At 31.9% G+C, this 23,130-nt stretch overlaps 6 protein-coding genes across 7 annotated transcripts; 3 read left to right on the plus strand and 3 right to left on the minus strand.

Moving 5' to 3' along the window:
• The first annotated feature begins 176 nt into the window (after positions 1-176).
• LOC119832565 (ras-related protein Rab-40C) lies at positions 177-3,924 on the plus strand. Its single transcript, XM_038356232.1, has 6 exons — positions 177-362; positions 582-676; positions 1,033-1,170; positions 1,822-2,015; positions 2,627-2,849; positions 3,561-3,924. Exons 1-6 carry the CDS (start codon positions 331-333, stop codon positions 3,770-3,772), a joined length of 894 nt encoding a protein of 297 aa, XP_038212160.1. The 5' UTR covers positions 177-330; the 3' UTR covers positions 3,773-3,924.
• A 2,387-nt stretch (positions 3,925-6,311) lies between these two features.
• On the plus strand, positions 6,312-8,466 carry LOC119832567. The gene is made up of 4 exons (XM_038356235.1): positions 6,312-7,015; positions 7,092-7,302; positions 7,533-7,748; positions 8,038-8,466. The coding sequence occupies exons 1-4, from the start codon at positions 6,908-6,910 to the stop codon at positions 8,259-8,261; spliced, it is 759 nt and encodes a 252-aa protein (XP_038212163.1). The 5' UTR covers positions 6,312-6,907; the 3' UTR covers positions 8,262-8,466.
• Positions 8,467-8,906: 440 nt separating this feature from the next.
• Positions 8,907-11,056, minus strand: LOC119832568 (rRNA methyltransferase 2, mitochondrial). 2 transcript variants are annotated; one of them, XM_038356236.1, is made up of 4 exons: positions 10,830-11,056; positions 10,433-10,608; positions 10,160-10,361; positions 8,907-9,994 (listed from the first exon to the last, which is right to left on the minus strand). In XM_038356236.1, exons 1-4 carry the CDS (start codon positions 10,863-10,865, stop codon positions 9,602-9,604), a joined length of 807 nt encoding a protein of 268 aa, XP_038212164.1. In that variant the 5' UTR covers positions 10,866-11,056; the 3' UTR covers positions 8,907-9,601. The 2 variants fall into 2 exon arrangements, with proteins under 2 accessions (XP_038212164.1, XP_038212165.1); XM_038356237.1 differs by lacking the exon at positions 10,830-11,056 and adding an exon at positions 10,752-10,828.
• A 100-nt stretch (positions 11,057-11,156) lies between these two features.
• Positions 11,157-19,472, plus strand: LOC119832570 (DNA topoisomerase 3-alpha). Its single transcript, XM_038356238.1, has 15 exons — positions 11,157-11,684; positions 11,773-11,982; positions 12,072-12,324; positions 12,826-12,996; positions 13,227-13,402; positions 13,693-13,975; positions 14,237-14,448; positions 14,612-14,723; positions 15,008-15,237; positions 15,421-15,559; positions 16,398-16,561; positions 16,656-17,103; positions 17,232-17,475; positions 17,702-17,820; positions 18,110-19,472. The coding sequence occupies exons 1-15, from the start codon at positions 11,517-11,519 to the stop codon at positions 18,259-18,261; spliced, it is 3,081 nt and encodes a 1,026-aa protein (XP_038212166.1). The 5' UTR covers positions 11,157-11,516; the 3' UTR covers positions 18,262-19,472.
• A 1-nt stretch (position 19,473) lies between these two features.
• On the minus strand, positions 19,474-20,952 carry LOC119832498 (protein chibby homolog 1; the record flags this gene model as incomplete). Its single annotated transcript, XM_038356161.1, has 2 exons — positions 19,474-20,036; positions 20,724-20,952. Coding segments are annotated over 2 exons (444 nt in total), but the record flags the coding sequence as incomplete, so codon positions are not given.
• A 233-nt stretch (positions 20,953-21,185) lies between these two features.
• Positions 21,186-22,822, minus strand: LOC119832571 (major facilitator superfamily domain-containing protein 10-like). Its single transcript, XM_038356239.1, has 3 exons — positions 22,603-22,822; positions 21,975-22,112; positions 21,186-21,760 (listed from the first exon to the last, which is right to left on the minus strand). Exons 1-3 carry the CDS (start codon positions 22,784-22,786, stop codon positions 21,663-21,665), a joined length of 420 nt encoding a protein of 139 aa, XP_038212167.1. The 5' UTR covers positions 22,787-22,822; the 3' UTR covers positions 21,186-21,662.
• Positions 22,823-23,130: the final 308 nt, after the last annotated feature.

Genomic DNA, 23,130 nt, shown 5'->3' on the forward strand with positions numbered 1-23,130 from the left:
AATACGAACTGTACTATTGTGCTGCTTTATTATGTGAAAAACCATAAAGTGTTAAATGAATCGTGTATACTAAGCTTTTATAACAAGGCTGAGAGCAACTGTCAATTTGTGAAGTAAAACAATAAAAATATTTATCTGCGCCATAGCAACGATCATTATATAGTCTTTATATAGTCTGTATTTCTGACATTCATTCAGTCTCCATTTATTTTCGTAAATTGTGTTGTTTTTGTACTTTACAAATTGAATAGTGATAAAATACTAAAATATAAATCAAGTTGGTCTACGCCTCACAAAAAATATATATCGTAAAATGCACCTAATTAAAAAATGTCAAGGATTTCTATTATTGCGCGTGTAACGTATGTACATTTGTTCTACAACAAAACGCAAACTAAATAATTATTACGATTATTTATTCGTTAATTAATCAGTTTTCATGGCACGCTTACCATTGCTATAATAACAGTTTATTTACATGGCTAACGATAAAAATTAAATAGTGAACGATATTATGTATACAATTGCGTGGGGTAACAACCACCTGGACATCAGGCAAAATACGAAAAAATTATGTTTAGCACGACCGGTATGGTAGCAGCACCCCAGCAAGCGACAGGACAAGTCGCACCAAATGGCAGTACTACCTTACCCAGATCACATCACCAGAGACCTGGTAATTGTTTATTTTGTCTAGTATAATTATATATTTTTGCCATTCTTATGAATTTATAAAATAATAACTAAATATTCAAAATTTCAGTGCTTCAATCAATATTCTTTATATTTCCAAAGTTTATTGAGAAATTTATTAGAAGTTGTTTTCAATTTCTAAATAAAACAAAGTATACCATCTTTAAATTTAAATTTATGTCAATGTCAATATCATACTATCCTTAAGGGTCTGAGTGAAAGTGTTATGCCATATAAAGTGTTGATGATATGTAAGTTTGAATGTTAAAGTATGAAATAAGAAATATTTATAGTCAACATTTGATTCTGGCCCATTAATAAAATAAATTGTTTTTCTAGGGAGGCCACCTGCAGTTCCAAAATCATATGATTATCTTCTAAAAGTATTATTAGTTGGCGACTCGGATGTTGGTAAACAAGAAATTTTACAAGATTTAGAAGATGGATCTGCTGACTCTCCGTTTTGTAGTGGCAGCGGTGAGTTTATAAACAATTATAACAATATGTATTCTGCCAGATATTGAAATGTATACTCATTGCCAAATTTTTTTTAGACTTATAAGTTACATACCATTCAAGAGATATATATATTTAAGTGTAAAATGAAAATTGTATAATATTTTTTCATGCAAACTAAACATGTAATGCTTTGGGGTAAAACCTGTAAATTACTTGTTTATTAATAAATAAATAAATAAATAAATAAATAAATATTCAAAGTGAAATTCTCTTTTATCAACATTATAATAAAATGTTCATGAAAGTTGTCACTCTATATAACACTTTTGAACACTCCATTATTCCGCTTGTGGCTTTGCCCGCATGGTCGGAGGAATGATATATCCAGGATTTTCCACGCATGTTCCCTTTCCTGTGGGATTTCCAAAATAGAAACTTTACTATGTCCGTCTCCTGGTTCCAAGTTACCTCTGCACAAATTTTCAGCCTAATCAGTTAATTCGTTCTTGAGCTATAAATAGTGTAACTAACACCACTTTCTTTTATATGTATACATATGAGCCTTATGTTTATGGATGTGCATATATTTTTTTATGTGTAGAAATATGCTTAATATTTGTTTTACTGAAATAATGGACAACTTCTTAACCTTAATGATTATCTTCATAGCATACAAAACCACAACAATCCTTCTCGATGGCAAAAGAGTGAAACTACAGCTATGGGATACATCAGGCCAAGGCAGGTTCTGCACAATCATCCGCTCATACTCACGAGGGGCACAAGGAATACTGCTTGTGTATGATATAACAAACAAATGGTCATTTGACAGTATTGATAGGTGGCTTGAAGAAGTTGAAAAGGTATGGTTTAGGCATTTTTTGGCAAAGTTTTTTATGTTCTTAATTAGCATTTTGCATATTTTAAAAATATTTTCTGTTTAATTCTTATAAGATGTTTTGTTTTCAATTTCATTTATTAAATCTATCTTTAGTAACTATATAAAGCTTTTATTGATTTATATTTAAATAAATGGTACCTACAGATAAAAGCAAATACTTCAATTATGATTAAAATATTTGCTTTAGTGACATATAGTTTTGTTATTTTATTACACAAGACATAATTTAATTTGGAATTTACAAATACCATAACCAAACTAGAATATTCTTTTCTTGTTTTTTCTACAAACTTTCACTAGGATATTAATATATTAATTATTCATGTGTTTACCTATTCAATATGGTTAGGCTAAGGTTTGTTTTTATAACATGTAAATTCCTATCTCTTCTAAACTTTCCTTTGCACTGTGTTAAGCAAAATGAAAATGAATGAATAATTTTATATACTCCTGAAATATATAATACTATATAACAAAAACTACCTATAGGGGGTATTTTTCTAATGGTTTAAAAAGGGTGCAAAATAAACTATTCAAAATATTCTTCAGTATTAGCTTTTTATAAAATTTCAGCATGCGCCGGGTGTACCAAAAGTATTAGTCGGCAATCGACTTCACTTAGCATTTAAACGACAAGTACAAGAACGCGACGCGGAATTGTATGCAGCTAAAAACCATATGGCATTCTTTGAAGTGAGTCCGCTCTGTGATTTCAATATACGGGAAAGCTTTTGTGAGCTCTCGCGTATGGCGCTACATCGCAATGGCATGGAACGACTATGGAGAAGCAATAAAGGTATGATATTTATGGTTAAGTTTATACAGATTCGTAATTGCAAGTAAAATTTTGAACTAGACAATTATTATACATTTCAGGCTTCCTGATAAGGTTTTCTTTAATTCCTTTTTGGATGTAATAAAATAAAAGGAGAATTTATTTTGTAACATCTTATATCCTAAAAACCTACAATGTAGTATATTTTAAATTACAATGAGATTAAATAAGTTGTTTATTGTATGTTAATGGAAACAATTAAAAACATAAAATTAATAGTTTAAATCAATGTCAGCTTATAGTTTTTAAGGGAAATGTTGACGGGTTTTTGCACATATAGAAAAGCCACTTCCCTGACATAGACCTACTTGACTTGGATTGGAAACAAAAAAATATATCTAGTATGTAAAAAAATATATGTATATGTCATTCAGAAATGACGTAACCTAAGGAAATAGTAGCATGCTAATGCTACTGCTACATTTTGTTGTGGAGGAAGGTCTACAAGCGACCTCTGCAATTGTTCATGGGCGGTGGAAACTTTTACCATCAGTTAACCAGCATGTCATTGTTGATGATGACATAAAAAAAATCTCAAACCCGCCCTTCGATCTTATTTGATAACAAATAAAAAAACATTTTTTGTCCTACATTATAAACCAGTACAAAATTAACAGACACCATTTAATTTCTTCTAGAACGTACCACCTAATACGACACTATCAATTTCAGTCCTCAGTCTCCAAGAGCTCTGCTGCCGCGCGATAGTGGCCCGCACGTCGGTGTACGGGCTGGAGCGGCTGCCGTTGCCGACGACGCTCAAGTCGCACCTCAAGTCGTACGCGATCTCCGCCGCGCCGAGCCGGCACCGCGCGCGCGCGCACAAGCACCCGCACAACGCGCGACTCAACTGCACCGGCCGGAACTCGTGTAGCATCACATAAAGATATTCAACGATAAAAACGTGTAGTGTCGAAAATTAAAAAACACGCTTCACTCTTGAAATTGTTGTATAGTAACCGATCCTTGATAAGTGTACAAAGTTTGAATTATCTAAAGGTCGGTTACATACAGAGATACAAGTGAAGCTAATAAAACCGTGATAATATTTAAAAAAATGTTATCGTTACAAAAATTGGTAATTTTTTTCATTCGATTGGCGGGAACTTATGTATTATCATATAAAATTATTAATATATTCTTAAACAAAAATAACAAAATATTTGAAAAATGTCTCAAATGATTTTTTGCTATTCAATTGGCAGGAAGTTTTTACAACTCAATATGACTATGAACATTTACTTTTTCGATTCAATGGCACTGAGAGGAATGCTTGCAGTGTCATAACACAAGTCTTACAAAGGTTGTTTGATTGCTGTAGGTGTAGACGTTGTTCCATCAAATAGAATTATGTACTTGTTTTTAAATGCCTTAATAATACGGTAAAACGTACAAAAAAAAATCTTTTTTAGTTCAACTCAATTCATACTATAAAAAAAACATATTTTTACTATTTCATAACTCTTGTTTAGAATGTTTGGATGTTTGTTACTCTTTTACGCAGAATAAATAATATGATATCTGAATGAAATTTAGTACAGAGATAGAATATAGCCTCACACACATGGGCTACTTCTGACCCGAGCATCATGCGAGCGACGCCGTGGGTTAAACTGAATAATCATAATATGTTATATATGAAGATTTTTTTTATGTCATCGTCAGCAATGAAGCTGATGATTCGTAAGGTTGATTGCAGACCTTACCTCTAAAAATGGATTGCCGACTTTAATTGGGAAGGGTGAGAAAAGGGATATGGGACTCCGGCTCCCCCAGTACCGTACGAAATACAGTAGCATGTTACCGTTTCACGCCAGTCTTCTGAGGAAATGTTGTACTTCCCGGTGCGAGCTGATCCAATTCGTACCGAAGCGTGCTCGACTCCCGCATAATTTCGTTTTTTTTTCCAAACAAATATTTCTTTCTGCACTAATTTTCACGACTTCTTACTGCCAATTGATTTAATTAAACTAAATTAAGAATTACACTAAAGGACTACTTCATTGATGAATTGAACGATACTAACAAAGAATGTAGGCTGTAATTGACAACGGATTTGTGACTAGTGTAAGCTATTAGTGTAGGCTAACGTTACTTAACCTTATGTATTGTGAATTTGTGAATATAAGTGTTATTTAATTATAGCATATTATGTGAATATTTTGTAGCACGGCATTTCGCCTTTCAATTGTCCATATTATATTCAAATGAAATAACATTTACTTTGTATACATCTATATTGTTATGTGCCTAGTAATACTTATAGCGTAGACGATAATATATAATGATACTATAGCCGGTGCAAATAATATAGTTCTCTTTTGTAATATTTCTTACACTTTTTGACAAAACCTGTAATACCTTTTTTTTTTTCTAAATACAAACAAATTGCAAATAAATTATTTAAAGCTCAAAAACAGACTGTCAATGCACGTTTTTCTATAACAAACATTTTCGATGTAATTTCAGTGCTATAATGTAAATTATTGCTGCAATCGAATCACGTCACCTTTTGTCCATTATTATAAGTAACTTTTATAAACAATTTTACTAGTTATTTTCATTGTATTTACTTAGATTATAATGCAGGATATATCTTGTCCAAATGTGACCTCAACCATAATTATTAAATTGGCTATTTTCTGAGATTCATATTTTGCAATTAATAATAAGGCCTGCGAAACAAAATCATTCTCCACTTTTGTGTATGAAATGGTTTTTGTGTGTATTTTATGGCAATTATAACATCCACAATACACTTAAAAAATTTCATCTTTAAAGAACCTTGGCGTTATTTTGTACACAGAAAATTTTGTTCATTCCGTCCTTAGGAAGTTACATTTCAGACCCGTTTTATCAGACCAGCGAAAGGCGGTTGTGTAAATAATTATCTGGATGACTTGGTACAAAATCATAAAACTCAGGATAAGTGTACATAGCCGCTCTTTATCCTTGCCACAGACCCATTCCATAGTATCTTATTATTCTCAATATAAAATCATACTACCTTCATTCGTACTTTATTTACCTAAGTCGATATAGTTTAAACATTTCTTTAACTTTGTATTTTTAGGTGCATATTATGGTTCCTTCAGTTGCAAATATTCGCGTGTTATTTCCAAATATTTTTTTTTTTTTTCTTTTGTAAATATTTTATATTCGTTTTGTTAATTTGTACAAATACTTTTTCAAAATTAGTCGATATGTATTATGTTTTGTATATATAATTGTATCATCATTTGTGATAGTGTTTTTATATAGTTTAAATGTAATCCAAATATACTAATGCCAGCTAAAAGTTCGGTGAATGCAGTCATAACGTTATCACTTCTATGTAAGTTGTGAAATAAAACTAATTTAATAAATAAATTGTTTTTACTTATTGATATACCCTTCTATTATAATTTATTCGGTAAAAACACGCAATTTTTTACGAATGTAAATTTTTTAACTAAATTTCGTGGTATACTCTTTCGAATTTAAAAGCGCAGTGGACCCGCAGCCATCTAATAAACATTTTGTATGACAGTTTAGCAGTCGGATTATACAGTTTGTGACTACAATATAGATCACGATTATTTTTGTAAAAGAACACCCTGATATTATTCAACAAATTTCAGATCCAATGAAAACATATTAAGATGTGATAGTTTTTAAGTAATGGAATTAAACAACATCTTTGCTTGTAGCACAATTGTGGTGGAATATAAAGGTTGTAAATAATGCATATACGACGCGAAGATTTTCACCTAGGTATTCCATAATTATAGAAGTCAGGGGCGCAAGATTAGAAAATTTTATAGTTCCCACACTTTTGCAAGACGTTTCTCCGATTACCGCGGGTCTACTGCAATGGCTTTCTAAGGGTGTCGCGACACGATGATACAAAGGGCTATTAACATGCGCATTAGAAAAAAATAAATCGATAGAAAACAGCATGCGCATTACTGTTTTACTCATCTCGCATTCACCCAAACAATGTTCTCATTTGTAATGCTGTAGAGTTATAAATAAAACAAATGTTTACCAGAACGAAGAAATGTAACAAAATGATGATTCGCCTTAATAACTTCTTGTACGTTTTTAATTTACGCCAAGGCACAATTTTAATTGCTGTTCATCAAATTGTGAGTACCATTTAACTAGATCACGATTATCACGCTTCCTTACATAAGAACAAATAAAAATCTTTAATTTTTGCAGGCGCTTTCATCATTTGTGCTTATTATATTATTAGTTGGAATATCCCATCTTGGGGAAATGTTACAATTACTTCAGAATGATATGAAAGATGAGGAAGAAAGAAGAGGTTTCTATGGAGTATCTTATGGAGATCAAGTGATCTTTCACGAGAATGATGTGATAAGTACTAACAATCAAGTAAGATTCGCTAAGGCACAGCATCTTGCATCAGGTTAGTCACCCTACTAATATAAATCTGAAGAGTTTGTTTGTTTGGTTGAACACGCTAATCTCAGGTAATACTGGTCCGATTTAAAAAAGCCAGGGTTGACCGCTAGTAGAACGTAGATTTTGATATTCTTAAAAATTCACAATAGTTAGGTTTGCAGCACAGATTTAAAATCTTCAAGGAAGTTTTTTTACTAATTAAAGACTAAGCTTTTAATTTAAAACTGCTTTCAGTTACCGTCGTTATTCTCTACACAAGTACAATTTTAACGGCTATTTACCTCATGTGTTCTATATCTCTGCTCTACGGTGCTGTTAAGTACAAGAGAGAATATGTTCTACCTTGGATAATGGCTGCATGTGTGGCAGTGGTTCTTCTCATCAATTTTATTATAGTGTTCGATGGGTATCCTTGTATTGTGAATTTGTTTGGTGGTCACAATATGTACCGTAAGTATTCTACCGTCTCTTTTAATCATATTTGACTTCAATGGTCGCTTACATTTAATCTAGATTACTCTATCAATCAACTGTATGAATATGTATTTAAAAATATATATATATATATATCACTTATAACTCAAGAACAGTTGAACTGATCTAATGACCTTTAGTTTCTTCGATTTGTATCCCTTTGATAGTCTGCCCGGGCGATAAGTTAAAAAACACTTCTAGTGTTTTTTTTTTTCATAAATGAATACCTTCAAATAAATCTAAAACAATCTTTTAAAATTTACAGACTTAGGCTGCGCATTATTCGTCCTTACATTTATTTACGCCATCCTCGCTGTGAGTAGCTTTGCCCTAGAAACCAATGGGGGTCGATGTTCTCAAGCTAATATTTCAAATAACGACGAAAGAGGAGAAAGGCTCTTACTTCTCGACCACGCAGCTCATTCAAGTTTGCTGTCAGCGGCGCAATTGAATAAACTATCGCATGGCACTAGAACACAATTTGTTTAAAAAAAACTCATACTATTTCAACCAATGCTGCTGAGAAAGAAAATTATTTTCATGTTGTACTGTAAAAGTATTTATTTTTCTGATAAGATTAATTAAAATCTTTATTCTTTGTACAAAGATTTAAATAGCAAAAAAATTCTAATGTAATATAGAAATCCTTGCAGAGGTCGAATGATATGCGATGTTATTTACGAAGCTTTAAAATTTACTGAAACGACGACGAGTTCTTTATTCCCGAAATAATATGGGTACTATTTCGGGAATAATAATATGGGTATAAAAAACGGTTTCAAGATAAAAACGATTGTATGTTTATATACGGACTATTTTTATTCTTGTTTATTGTATAGGGAATTATTCAGCTATTTAAATCTTTGTCAATGTAGGCGATGACTAGATATACTAAGTAGGGCGCTAATGCATACATTTTTGGTTGTGTTCATGCACAAGTAATAAAATATAAGATAAGTAAATTATAAGAATTAGTCATATTTTAAAAGCTGAATGCACCAGCCTTGCTGTGATCATTTTTGCTGGTGTTACTGTCAAAAACATGTTCATTGCTTACTTTATGAACTATTTTAAATTGACGTATATTTACGAATTTCATTGTGTACTTTTATTGACAAATAAATTGTATACACATTTCAACAGTAAAATATATTTTTTTTACGTATACAATGATTTAATTTCATTGTGATGCTATGGAAAGGGATAATTTTTAAAATAACAATAATTAGTAGAACTTCGCCTAAATTACATTTACCTTGAATAATAGATTTGCCCGTATAAGTTTAGTTATCAATGGATCATTATTTTTATAATTATCTCATTTTCATTAGTAACACAATGAATATTTGAAATGTTTGTTAAAATTAGCATATTATATGAGCATTATGTCAGAATCATGCTAACAGTTCAAATAAATAATTGAAGACTATAAACTTTTTCATTGATAAAAATATATAAAAAAAACTGTCTTTATTTGTTTATTAAAAATTACACCTACCTATATTTTCTACTTACTTTACTAAATTGTCAATGATACTAGGGAAGACATTGATTCTTAATTTTAAGATTCAATATAACTTTATACTAATCTAAAATTAACTTCTAATTACCCTCAGGTAGATAATGCTTGAGCTGACGAATTGCACTAATATCATTTATAACTACATAACAGATGTATGTATCAAAAGAAGAAATCTATACAATTTATACATATTATTATTCATTATTATAAGTAACAGTTATTTGATAATAAAATTTTGGACACACCTAGGTATCAAAGTTTTAAAAAAGCATATACAAGTTATTATGTTTGCCATCAAAAAAATTTATTATCCCCACCTCCCATTCTCTAAAGGTCTTTGTATTCCCTTGAAACCCTTTGCTAAAATAAATTTCTCAGAAGAATCAGATCTACTGGCTTTTGGTTTTAATATCTTTATGCTTTTATAGAATCTCTCTAAATCCATTTCTAAGATAGGAACCTCCTTCCCATCCCACACCTTAAATAGCAAGTTTGCATCAATCTTACTAACTAAAGCAGCAAATCTTATTGCCATATAGCAAAGTCCAAGAATCCTGTCTTTATCTAATTCTCTGATACCAGTTGCACTTGGAGCCATATCAGAAAGAACAATATCAACTTGCCTTCCACCTAAGGCTTTAATGACTTTCTCGTGAGCTTCAATAGTGGAAAAGTCCATATTACTCATGATTGTTGCACCCTAGAACACATTAAAAAAAAAGTGTGATGACAAAATTCATATAATTTTTGTTCATAAATTTATTTGAATTAATACTGAAAAGAAATGTTTTATTAAAAATGATGCATTCAATGTTAATGTAATAAAAAATTCCTTTTAACATATCCATATTAGAATAAAACATACCTCAATGGGAAAAATTTGTAACTTGTCTATAGCTAGTACAGTTCCTTTTGGTTTTGTAGAATCAGCTGCATCAGCATTTGTTTTTTGAACTGCCACTTGAGTCCAAGAGCCTGGAGAAGCTCCCAAATCAACAACAGTGAGTCCAGGTTGAAGGATATTAGTCTTTTCATTCATTTCCAAAAGTTTAAAGGCACTGCGACATCTGGAAGTGCAAGGATGTGTGTTACAATATGTAGTCATTGAGGATTCTTTGGAAATATACCTTGCATTTACCTGTAGTTATACATCTTTGCTTTTTCAACATATGGGTCTGTTTTTTGGCGACTCAACCATTGCTGTGAACTCTTGAATCGTTTAAGACAGTTTACCAAAAAACACATTCTTGAAAAACTTAAGTCTTGAAATAAAATTAAGCCTGATCGTATCATAATAAAATTGTCTTCTTTAATCTAAAATTAATAGAATACAAGCATTATTCAAAAAAGAAATGAATCGGACTAAGATGTATTGTCACTGCGTAGTAATTAATAAACGTATAGACTATTTTTAGATCTTGTTTACATGCATGTATATAAAATAAATGAAGTGTAACCTATCAAAACATAACAAAGAGCACTTATGTGCCTAGCAACTAGGTATGAATTGAAACAATCGGCTGACAGATACATACATACACACACAGATGACTGATGAGATTGATTGACATGTCATTGACATAATATCCAAATCTAATGTCTATCACATAGGTAGATAAAATATATTTTTTTAATTTTATGGCAATAATCTGAGCTATCGGCCTATTATTACTATATTCATATGCACTTATTACACAACACTGAAATCAGTCCTCTTAATTTAGTCTTAAATGAATTTAGAAAAGAAGAATAGCATTTAGTATAGTATATATATATTATATGTGGCATTCGGTAATCACACTTGACTAATTTTAGAAATTAAAGGATTCTGATCACACTGTCCTAAATTAAAAGACTGAATCTAAGGACATTATGAGTGATCTAGACTAACGGCATAGTGGAAAATTATACATTACGAACGGATTCTGAAATTATCTAAAAATAAAGGTCTTCACCAAAATTCCGCTCAGTCAGAATTTTTGTTCTTTAAATATCCTATAATGATCGGACTATACGTAGTAACTTGTTCTTAATCTGTGGTTTTGGCTCCTGTACTGTCAAATGTAAATTTGACTGTTAAGGCTAAGACTTTGGCGCCAGGGCTCACTGAAAATAGTAGAAGTTTGTAAACATTAATTAAAATATAATTATTTACGTCGTTTGAAAAAAAATAGCTTCCAAATATGTAAGAACGATAGCTACCTTCTGTAAGTTAAAAAATTATGTTCATTTCAATCCAAACCGGGTTGACGCTTAGTAAGAAACTTTATTTAAGATTTTTTGGAAAAAGAAATATCAGCACTGAAACTATGAAATATCTTAACGTAGCAGAAAAAAATGACGCTGCAAAGAATATCGCAATGCATTTATCAAGAGGGACGTCCAGGCGGGTAATATTTAAAGTCACTTAAATTTTAATATCTCGTTCAAATTTTCAGAACTATTTTATTCACTTCCCAAAAAAAAAATACTTTTCAGCGAGAAGGATTATCTCAGTATAATAAAATTTATGAATTTGAAGCAGAAGTAATGGGACAAAAATGCCAAATGGTGATGACTTCAGTATCTGGCCACTTACTAGGCCTGGAGTTTGTGGGTTCATACAAAAACTGGCAATCTTGTAATCCATTATCTTTATTTGATGCACCAGTTTTCAAATACTGTCCTGAAAACTATGAAAAAATAAAGGTATTGCGCTTTGTAATGAATGCAAAACTAATAATTTTTTAAACAGGCTATCTTTATTTTTGTTAATTGTAACTTAATATTAATTTCAGAAAACATTAGAAAGAGAAATACGTAGTTGCCAGGGGCTCATTATTTGGACAGATTGTGATAGAGAGGGTGAAAACATTGGTTTTGAGATCATAGAAGTGTGTTCTGCTATCAAGAATAATTTAAGAATATTTAGAGCAAAGTTCTCTGAAATCACAGCTATATCGGTTAGAAGAGCTCTACAAAATTTGGAACAACCAAATAAAAATATCAGTGATGCTGTTGATGTAAGGCAAGAACTGGATCTAAGAATAGGTAAGTTGAGAATCTTTATAAGTTTGTAAATCTAATATTGTGCTCCTTTGGGATAAAACTGGAATCTTGATATCTGGTTGGAGCTGGGACGAGCATCTCGTACCTATTTTAATTAAATACTGTCTTACTTGTGTTTTCAATCCTAAATAGAATATATAAATATCTACTATGTATGTTAAAATTAATGTGAATGTAATAAATGCAATAATTATTAAGTTTTTGGGAAGCTAATTTTATTTTATATTACTATAAACCAAGTTTATTAAATCACCCGCGTAAGTCCACATCCCTTAAGAATATCAGGATTAAAAGTTGCCTATATGTTATTCCAGTTGTCCTTCTGCCTACATACCAAATTTCATTGCAATCGGTTCAGTAGTTTTTGCATGAAAGAGCAACAAACACACACACATCCTTACAAACTCACATTTATAATATTAGTATGATATAGTAAGATAAGATAACATACAAAAATTTTAATAGTAACTTAGAATGTTACAGGTGCTGCATTTACCAGATTTCAGACATTAAGGCTGCAGAAAGTGTTTCCAAGTAAACTGGCTCAAAGCTTGGTAAGCTATGGGTCTTGCCAGTTCCCAACATTGGGCTTTGTTGTTGAAAGATACAGAGCTGTAGAAAACTTTGTTTCGGAAACATTCTGGAAGATAAAAGGTATGTGTTTGATTGATGTCAATATTATGCCTACATTTATTATTTTGCTATAGCCTATTGATACAAATTATAACAAAAAATTCTCATATATCCTAGTTTAAGGACTTTTTCATTTTTATGCAATTAATGTGCATAATATGAAATTCAGTTTTGTTGTTTTTGATTTTAATCCATATTATTTTCAATTGCCAATTATTGTTCAATATATATAGCACCTTTATAATTTTTAGTGAATCACACAATAAACAATTTGAGTGTCGACTTCAATTGGGAAAGGATAAGACTATTTGATCAAGAGGCATGTGAAGTTTTGCATGATGTATGCACTGAGACTCCCCTTGCCAAAGTCACAGATGTTAAAACTAAACCCAAGTCTAAGTGGAGACCATTGCCTTTGGATACAGTGGTCAGTATTTAAATCATAAAGAAAAAGCGTATGTTATTTAGACCAGGCTTTAAATACCCTAGTATAGTATTATTTGTCTGTGCAATATCTAAGAGGGTCATGCATAATATTGGTCATGGGTAATATTTTCTTATGTATAGTTATTATGACAATAATAAATCATCAAAAGTCAAGTTAATTTTTAATTACATATTATGTATATTTCATTAAAAAAGTTAAATTATATACACAGGGCATGTCATGCTACTCTCACTCTTGATATATAATTTTATAATTGTAAATTATTTTAGGAACTTGAAAAATCTGCATCAAGGAAGTTGAAAATTAATGCAAAAGAAACAATGCGGTTAGCTGAGAAATTATACACCCAAGGTTTAATCAGTTATCCTCGTACAGAAACCAATGAATTTCCCAAGGAAATGAATTTAGGACAGCTTGTTGGATTGCAAACTGGAGATCCGAATTGGGGAGCTTTTGCACAAAATATATTGGATAATGGGGGACCTACACCCCGGCAGGGCAATAAAAGTGATAAGGCCCATCCTCCCATACATCCAACTAAATATACAAACAGTGAGTAAATTATAAATTTCACAAATATATGTCCTGATAGAACTAGAGGTTTAGAACATTGTGGGTTAATTTACAGCATTTTGATTTATTATTATTATTTTTTCATTAAGCCAGCCTTAAATTGAAAATGTGTAATAATAAAAAAAACACTGTTTTTATACAATGTCACTTCTTCTGATTCTGATTAACTAAGAATATAACTATATGAAACTGCAATATTAAAAAATAATTGAAAATGAACAAGAAACTCAATTTTTTCAGGTTTAAGTGGAAATGAGCAACGTTTATATGAATTCATAGTTCGTTCATTTCTTGCTTGTTGTTCCAAAGATGCTCAGGGCCAAGAAACTACAGTCACTATTAATGTAGCAAATGAAATTTTTTCCGCAAATGGTCTTATGATAACCGCTAGAAATTATTTGGAAGTATATCCTTATGATAAATGGTCTTCAAAGGAAATCCATGTTTATGAGGTAGGTTGTGAATGTATTCTATGTTAGAATGTATTTATAACTTTAAAAACATATAAGGATATAACTCTACTCTGCGTATGTTATAAACATTATAATATTAAATTTTTAATTAAAAATGTGGTTCATGCTTTATAAGATATAATATTGCATTACTTATTTATAGATGGGGCAAACATTTAATCCTACAAGTATAGATTTAGTCGACGGTAACACATCACCTCCGAATCTTTTAACAGAAGCTGATCTAATCGCTCTTATGGAAAAACATGGCATAGGTAATAAAAATCAAATATCATAAAAAAAAAATTAATAATCAAGCAAATTATATTATTATACTATAACTGTGTACATCTCTACTCTGTGTGACAATTATTTCGCTAGAAAACTTATATTAGCAAAGCTCACAATAATGAGCACTACATTCAAGAGATTGACATAAGTTATATATTTTTTTAAAACTATGTATGTGGTGAGAGCTGAGTGGCTATGTTGACCAACTTAGATATAAATATTTCGTGATATGTACTTATGAATCTTCATACTATACTTATTATTTAAGGCACGGACGCAACACATGCAGAACATATAGAAACAATAAAAAATAGATCGTATGTAGCGCTCGCAGATGCTATACATTTTGTTCCCGGTTTATTGGGAATGGGACTTGTTGAAGGATATGATGCTATGGGCCTTAATATATCGAAACCTCATCTTAGAGCACAGCTGGAAGCTGATTTGAAAGCGATATCGGAGGGAAGGAAGCAACCACAGGCTGTTTTAGCAGAACAGGTGCAGGACTTTGTATCTCGTTTAACCAAATATTAAATGATATGTACCAATATGCGGCTCATTTCTTATATAACATTATCTCAACATAAGAATTGATGACTTATTTCTTAAATATGATACAATGCTTTTGAGATTTTGTTCCCCACATTCATTTGCAATACCTAATCTTCATTTTGGTTCTAGATAGCAAAATATAAAGAAGTTTATTTAACAGTATCAGCTGAGGCCAATAAAATAGACGGTGCGCTAGCTGAAAGGTTTAGCGAAAGACCGGCTGAATACACGCCCACTGTAGAAACAATGCCTAGTGATTTACAATCAGGTAATGTTGTTATAATGTTTAATCTTTATGTTATTTTATATTTTATATTAGTAACTTTTGCGTGCGGCATCGCTTATGTGGAATTTAGTCTGCCACATAGAGTTTTATGACATCAGTTTAAATAAACTTTGTCCGCCGCGCTTATCTGTCGTTGAATTGATTCAAGTCATCATGATAATTTATTATTATATGTGTTTCAACTTATGTAAAAGACAAATTTTATCGACATTAAGTAGTTGAAGCAATAAATGTATCGATTTTAATAAGAGGTTGATAAATATGCTAAAGCTAGCCGCCCGCCTTCGTATTGTTCTTACCTTTTAAACCATCCCTGGATTATTCAGACCACACCAGACCAGCCATTCTTGAGTTAAAGCGAGACTAACGAACAGTAATTGATTTTTTATATATAAGATGTGCATTGTAAAAAAGTATACCATGTAATTATACTTATGGATAACTATTTTGGTCACAGTGGTTTTCACATATAAGCTAGATGTGACGTAGGGGATTTTTATTTCGAAGTATTTAAGACAAGCAATCCTACGGTGCATAATATATTTTATGTACCTCCAACAGTTTAAGTAGTGCACGCTAAGATAGCTCTCAGATGGTAGTTTTTTCTGATCTATTTGATATTTATGAAATTATAAATTGTGGCCCATGTACTTTTATGATTAAGATTACTGTCAAGTTACATTCAAATCTGTTTAGTATCTTCTGCATGCAAGAGTAATATAACAAACACAAATATTTCAACCTTTGTAAATTTTCAAGTATTTTGATAAGGTAATAATAGATATATTATTATGTTTTTATTGGTAAATTTTATTTTTAGTGTTGAAATGTCCAAAATGCGGATCTAACATGGTTAGTAGGCAGAAGAAAAATAATTCTGACGAATTTTACATAAGTTGTTTATCATATCCAAATTGTAAAAACGCTGTGTGGTTGCCCAATATTGTAAAGACTCTACAGGTGTTGCCAGATACATGTTCTGAAGTAAGAAAATGCTATTTAAATAAAATGTTATTAAAAATATTTATTGACTAGTATAAATATTAATGTCCATACTAAGTTCATTTTATGTTTTTAGTGTGGTCCGAATTACAAAAAGCTTAAATTTGAATGGCGAAACAATTCAATAAATCATTTATATCCCCAACCATACGTAACTTGCATTGGAGGTTGTGATACAACCTTTTTGGAGTTACTCAGGATAAATCTGAGTAGTGTTAGAAAAACAAATATTCAAAGCACTGAAAATAACCGGAATATAACAAATAGCAATAGAACTAACACAGTGACTTCTGCAACAAATGTAAGGCCAGCACAGCCAAGGCAATTTACACCTCCAGCCACTGTAGTTAGAGCTCCAAATCCCACACCAGTTCCTAGAATGCCAGTGCCAAGAAATACTGGGAACGCTAGCGGAAGATTCCCAACTCCAAGCAGTTCGGGAGGTATTGACGACGATAACATCTTATGTGGATGTAATAAGCCCGCAATTTTATTGACCGTACGTAAACAAAATGCCAATTTTGGTAAGTACATACATCAATCGATCAATCGGCATTTTTCTGTAATTTAAATGAAACGTTTTCATAGTACTGAATTAGTGTCCTAGGCTGTTTCATATAACCTAAATCATATATGTATTACTCAATTCCAGGTAAGAAGTTCTACAAATGCCAATCAGGAAAAGATAATAACGGATGCGATTTCTTTCTATGGGCGCCAGAGTCTGTTGACGGAAACGCCCAGAACAATCTAGACACTCCCCCGGCGAGTAACTCTTGGGGAAATTCGCAATCTGGTGGGAATAGAGGCTGGGGCATAACACCGAGTATTAATAGAGATGATTTCGCACCAAATGACGATAATGTTATGTGCAATTGTAATTTACCATGTAAAAAGTATGAAACAACTTCTTTAAATAACCGATATGTCTTTTCTGCAAACAATATAAAATATGTATAAATATTTGCATTTACAATGCAAAATTGCTAGCTATATTTTATACGCTAGTTTATATTTTTAGTTGATAATATAAAACTATAGTTTCTTTGTTTTTGTTTGAACGGACTAATCTCATCCGCAATGATCCTCCACCACCATTACCACTTATTTGTTCTTTTTTAGGATAACTGTACATAAAGAAGGTCCAAACAAAGGTCGACCGTTTTATGGTTGTCCAAAGGATTTCAATTCTCGCTGCTCTTTCTTCCAATGGGCGGACGAAGGAGCTAGTACTACTACAGGTATGTTTAATTTAACAATAATTTATCAAATTAAAAAAAGCGAAACATGTGATCACTCCAAACTATAAATATTATAAGAAACTTATGGTCTGCGTCATATAGGTACTAGCAAATACACGTTTACGTACGAACTTGCATATACCCGCCATACTAATATCTTTATTTTAAAACTTCTGTTCAATAGTTTTGTCTGGAAAATAACAAATTATCTCTGTTAATATGTTACTAATAAAACCTTTTATGAGAGAATTCTTTGAAAAAAAAAATTAGAATTGCATATATTTTGCAGAATGGCGTGGCAACACTACCACCGGGCGAGGAAGGGGTAGGACGAGGTCCGATAGGGGTCAGGGCGGGAGTGGGGAGGGGTCGCGGACACGACGGTGTGGGTTATGTCGGCAAGAGGGACACACTCGTAATAGATGTCCTAACGCTAATTAAATCAAAAGAATATATTACTAAATATTTCTTATGAATAGCATTTAACAACTCATTGCCTTTGAGTGGAATATACGATTAATTTTACAATATTTTCACTCTATTCGAACGAACGTTCTTTCTGTTCTTTAATGAATCGAATACAAATATGTTTTGCCATTTAACATAATTTCCCTAAAATAAATATTGAAAGCAATATTTTTATAATTCCTTTTAAACTTTGTTTAAATTATATCTATGTTGTGTGTATGAATACAGTCGCTAGTTTGTATAAAAATTGCTATTGCGCCCGAAGATAAGCAACTAATATGTAGTTAAATTAACGATATTGTTATACCAGCTATACAGTTGTGGTATTAATTGTGTAAACTACAGAGTTTATAATTTTCTTTATATTTTCACTAGGTATTCTCGAATACGTTTATATATGTTTTTTATATAAAATATGTACATAACAGATTTACCCCCAACTTCATTCAGGCGTGCATAGATTCAAATTAAAATTCAAGCAATTCTTCAAAATAAATTATAGCCTACAGACGGCAGAATATCTAAGACTTATGTAACATTAAAGTTTCATTAAAGTACGTCCAGGGAAAGCCGGACAACAGATAGACGGATAAATATTTCATTTTTTTGGCTTGTGTGACCCAGAAATGAATTTTATTCAGTTTTTAATGTACAAAATCGAACTTTTCTACTACAATTATATAATACTAGCTGTCCCAGCGAACTTCGCAACGCCATAGAATATTGTTTCGACATATTTTCCTTATAGTTCTCATCTTTTAAACCTTCCCTAGACCTCCACGGACATATCAAGACCAAAATAAAATAAATCCGTTCAGCCGTTCTCGAGTTTTAGCGAGACTAACGAACAGCAATTGATTTTATATATAAAGATATAAAGTTTTGAAATGAGTAAGCAAACTCGTAGGCATTTGTAATTATATTAAAGTTTATGATGTGTGAGTCAGCCATAGATCCGCAATGTAAAACCTTTTCAATTAAAAAAAAATAATATGTTCTGTGCCTTATTAGCTTTACAACAATCTAAGTAATTATAATCAATACATTAATTAAACAACTTGTATAAACAAGGATGCAATCATTAAACCTGTGTGTAGCTCTATATAATTTTATTATTGTTTTATTTATGTATTGATTAATACACGACCATTGATGTTATGAAACTAGAAATAAAAGCAATTGTTATTTATATTTTCGTTTTATTTACTTACTTACCTACTATTCTTATAGACTAGATGAAGAAATAAAATATTTTACACACAAAATAAAAGATAATTTAAAACATATATATTATTATTGCAGACGAAATGTCCCGTCTATGACTCAATTGATTTTTTTCACAGCTTCGTTTTCCATCTGTTAGCCTTAATAAATGAATCGCAATAATGCGCATTATAAAACATTTAGACGTCTAAAGTAATATTTATATTATAAGGATTACTCAAGTACATTACAACCTATGACGTGGCATAATGTATAAGTCCTGTGCCTGCATTTTCATTAAAACAAACATCTGCTAGATTCTAGAATCTATTACCATTTGTACTTTTTACTTTTCTGTTTCAATGAACCCAAGCTTTGCGACCTTTGTATTTCAGCCTGTTTCTCTGCTTCGACAGTTTTGTCCGTCATCATATCCAACAAAACCTCGAACTTTAGACGTAGCATGTTATTTTCTTCCTCTAATTGCTCTAATTCCTTTTTTAGACGAATATTTTCTTTATGTGCCGCACCAGCCTTTCCGGAGGCTGTAATTTTACGTTGCAACCTATTTTAAATCTATTTTTGTAAACAAACTGCCTCCATATTAGTACCTTATAATTTTAAAGTTTTTAATTTAATTAGAGGCTGTAATTGGATTTGACTAATTGACTTATGTGATAATGTAATAAAATCCAGTAATGTCATTCGATACTATACAGCATATAGGGCAGTACTGCTATTTGAAGATAAGGTTATTGTGGGAGTCGAACACGCTTCGGCACGAATTGGGCCAGCTCGCACCGGGGAAGTACCACACCTCCACAGAAAACCGGCGTGAAATAGTGGCATGCCACTGTGTTTCGTATGGTGAGTGGGGGAGCCGGAGGCCCGTTTCCTTTTCCTCACCCGTCCTAGTCCATTCCTTCTTTCCAGTCGTTAATCCTTTCCTTTTCCCTTACCCCATAAAAGCGGGCAGCGCATTCGCAGAGGTACTACCTCTGCGAATGTTTATGGGCGGTGGTGATCGCTTACCATCAGGCGAACCACCAGCACAGCTGCCCGCTATTACATTAAAAAAAAAAAAAAAAAAAGGTTAATAATTAGGAATTAAGTACTAAGTAGGTATTAATTTCGAACTAGGAACTTTCCGTGAGTTGGTTCCGGTTATTTTACGTCGGTAATTAATTTTATTAGTATAACACTTTATTTGTACTTTAAGGTGTATTTTTTACCTGGTATCCATTGACCTTCTTGAAAAGAAATTTCGAAGTCTCCTAATTTTACTTTGAGGGGTTGAATATCAATTGATAGCTCTTTTGAAGCGTAATCGCTTCCGAATTCGTTTCTTAAAATAGACGTGTCTTGCTTTCTCACTGGTATTGATTTTGGTGAAAATTTATTACTAAATAAAGGCATGTTCGTAGGAACGAATGCTATGCAACCAATATTTGTGATACAATAATTTTAAAGTGAAAACAACGCTTGGTTTCCATAGTAACAACTTTTTAAACAAACAGTTGATGCACCGAAAAAAGTTGACAACTGCAGCTAAAATATTATAATAAAACATTAGATTTAGACATAGTATGTTAATTTAAAATTGCTAAATCAATAAAAGATAGTTTGAAATGAAACACATTTTTTAATACTGCTGTATTTTAAATTCGAGTAATAGTTATCCAACGTAAATAACAAATTAAATAAAAAATCTTCATAAAAAGGGCATCCGAATCAATAAATAGCTTTACAAAATACTTTAAATCCTTAATACATAATTAAATTGTTTAATACAGTGCCGAATTGTTAAACAAATTATTTAATACTGTAAAGTCTGGCAATTTAGTAATAATCTCTCTCTTTAAAACAAGTATCTAGAAATTAATATACCTAGTTTAACTTGGTTAATTATAATATTTCTAGCGGATAAATCTGTATATAGTAAACAACAAATAAATATAACTATCATAAGAATATGATCTTTCGGAATTGTGTGCAAAATACATTGAATCGTATTAATATTTCTGGATATTTACGACCTAAACCTAATTCTTAACGTATGTAGATTGTAGATCTTATACTATCAGTCATCATTGGAAGTTGTTGTGTTGATCATAATAAATACTTTATTAAGGCAGTAGCAAATAATATGTCGTAAAAATATTCCGTAAATACTACTTCTTGGTCTTTAATTTAAATAACATCACAGCTGGGATTATAAGAACAATTCCACCTATTGTATATGTGGTGGTTGCACCAGAACACCAGTATACTGAAAATAAAAAAGATATTTATTATAAATAAGTATAAAACTGAATAATTATAAAATATAACATTCGAATAAGGCCCTAGGTACCCGTTTCTATTTCCTCACTTGTCACAATCAATCCATTTCTTACCCTTTAAAACGCGGTTACGCGGGATAAGTTTACACTCTATATAATGTACAGAACTATACCTAGACTAAAAAACTAAAAAAAAAATACCTGTGGAAGCTACAAGCGGGCCGGCGGCGCGCGCCAATGCGCCGAGCGAGCGCACGGTGCCCAGCACGGCGCCGCGCGACTCGCTCGGCGACTGCGCCGCCGCCATCGACGTCATGCACGACACCGCGAACGCCGTCGCTGTTCGACAATGAGCATCATTTATTATTATAATTATTCAATCATCATTATATATTAACATATTTATTTGATCGTTTTTAGGAATATTTAAGATAAGTAATAACAGTGAAAGATTAAGTAAAAGGTAAATGAATATAAAATAAACGTTCCGAAATAGTAAAAACATATTTTACAATCTAGTAATCTTGGTATATTTGGTATTTAATCTTTAAATATCTACACTTGTCACGATTCAAGTATTCGTGTTGTTGAAGCAAATATATAAAGATATCAAATAATAAGTACAATATATTTTGTTACTGAACTACGAAAATTGCTTATCACACATGACTACACACTAATACGGGTAAAACTATCTCGAGAAACGTTTAGCGCATTAACGATTTATTAAACAGATTATCGCGGCAGTGGCTTCCCAGTCATACCAACGATTAAAATATTTGACACTTGCGTTAAATTAATTATGAAATTCATTGCCGCAACTACTCACACAACGCAAACAATACGAGGCCAGCCCACAGCCAAGCGATGGGCGCCATCATTGGGGGTCGGTTCGCTGCTGCCAGCGCGACGCATAGGAATGAGAGCGGCGTGAGGGCGAGTGCGAGCCGAGCCGCTCGCTCGGCGCCGCGCGGGCCCAGCCGCCGCGCCGCGCCGCCTTGCAGGACGCTCATTATAACACCTAGGAAGGTGCGAATTTACAAAGTCTATGCGTCACGTGGATATTATTCAACTTGAAATAAAACACGCTTATTATAACACCGTTAATATTTAAATTTTTATTCGAGTGTTATTCGTCTAGTTATTATTATATTTTAAACACGCTTAAATAATTCTACGTTAATTCCACATTCATCAAATTCGACATTATAACACCTGTTAACGTGTATATACATATATATATTTAGACTAGTCTACAGTACATTAGTACTGTAGACTGTATAGACCGGGAGATGGTGACACAAATTACTAGGTCATTTGTACCAGTATGGCGGTTCTTCAGTGGTCTAATTACGTA

Source organism: Zerene cesonia, chromosome 15 (genome assembly GCF_012273895.1).
Source record: "Zerene cesonia ecotype Mississippi chromosome 15, Zerene_cesonia_1.1, whole genome shotgun sequence".
Taxonomy (NCBI): Eukaryota; Metazoa; Arthropoda; class Insecta; order Lepidoptera; family Pieridae; genus Zerene; species Zerene cesonia.

Excerpts from the sequence above, each read along its gene's own strand:
- LOC119832565 (XM_038356232.1), top strand. The coding sequence starts at position 331 with ATGTCAAGGATTTCTATTATTGCGCGTGTAAC. Across the intron at positions 677-1,032 it reads ATCACATCACCAGAGACCTG|GGAGGCCACCTGCAGTTCCA; the intron begins GTAATTGTTTAT and ends TTGTTTTTCTAG. Across the intron at positions 1,171-1,821 it reads TCCGTTTTGTAGTGGCAGCG|CATACAAAACCACAACAATC; the intron begins GTGAGTTTATAA and ends TTATCTTCATAG.
- LOC119832567 (XM_038356235.1), top strand. The coding sequence starts at position 6,908 with ATGTTTACCAGAACGAAGAAATGTAACAAAATGATGATTCGCCTTAAT. Across the intron at positions 7,016-7,091 it reads TAATTGCTGTTCATCAAATT|GCGCTTTCATCATTTGTGCT; the intron begins GTGAGTACCATT and ends TAATTTTTGCAG. Across the intron at positions 7,303-7,532 it reads GGCACAGCATCTTGCATCAG|TTACCGTCGTTATTCTCTAC; the intron begins GTTAGTCACCCT and ends AACTGCTTTCAG.
- LOC119832568 (XM_038356236.1), bottom strand. The coding sequence starts at position 10,865 with ATGTCAATCAATCTCATCAGTCATCTGTGTGTGTAT. Across the intron at positions 10,609-10,829 it reads TCAGTCATCTGTGTGTGTAT|ATTAAAGAAGACAATTTTAT; the intron begins GTATGTATCTGT and ends TATTAATTTTAG. Across the intron at positions 9,995-10,159 it reads TACAAATTTTTCCCATTGAG|GGTGCAACAATCATGAGTAA; the intron begins GTATGTTTTATT and ends AATGTGTTCTAG.
- LOC119832570 (XM_038356238.1), top strand. The coding sequence starts at position 11,517 with ATGTTCATTTCAATCCAAACCGGGTTGACGCTTAGTAAGAAACTTTAT. Across the intron at positions 13,976-14,236 it reads TCCAACTAAATATACAAACA|GTTTAAGTGGAAATGAGCAA; the intron begins GTGAGTAAATTA and ends CAATTTTTTCAG. Across the intron at positions 15,560-16,397 it reads GCCTAGTGATTTACAATCAG|TGTTGAAATGTCCAAAATGC; the intron begins GTAATGTTGTTA and ends TTTTATTTTTAG.
- LOC119832571 (XM_038356239.1), bottom strand. The coding sequence starts at position 22,786 with ATGAGCGTCCTGCAAGGCGGCGCGGCGCGGCGGCTGGGCCCGCGCGGC. Across the intron at positions 22,113-22,602 it reads CCTCGTATTGTTTGCGTTGT|CGACGGCGTTCGCGGTGTCG; the intron begins GTGAGTAGTTGC and ends ATTGTCGAACAG. Across the intron at positions 21,761-21,974 it reads CCCGCTTGTAGCTTCCACAG|TATACTGGTGTTCTGGTGCA; the intron begins GTATTTTTTTTT and ends TTTTATTTTCAG.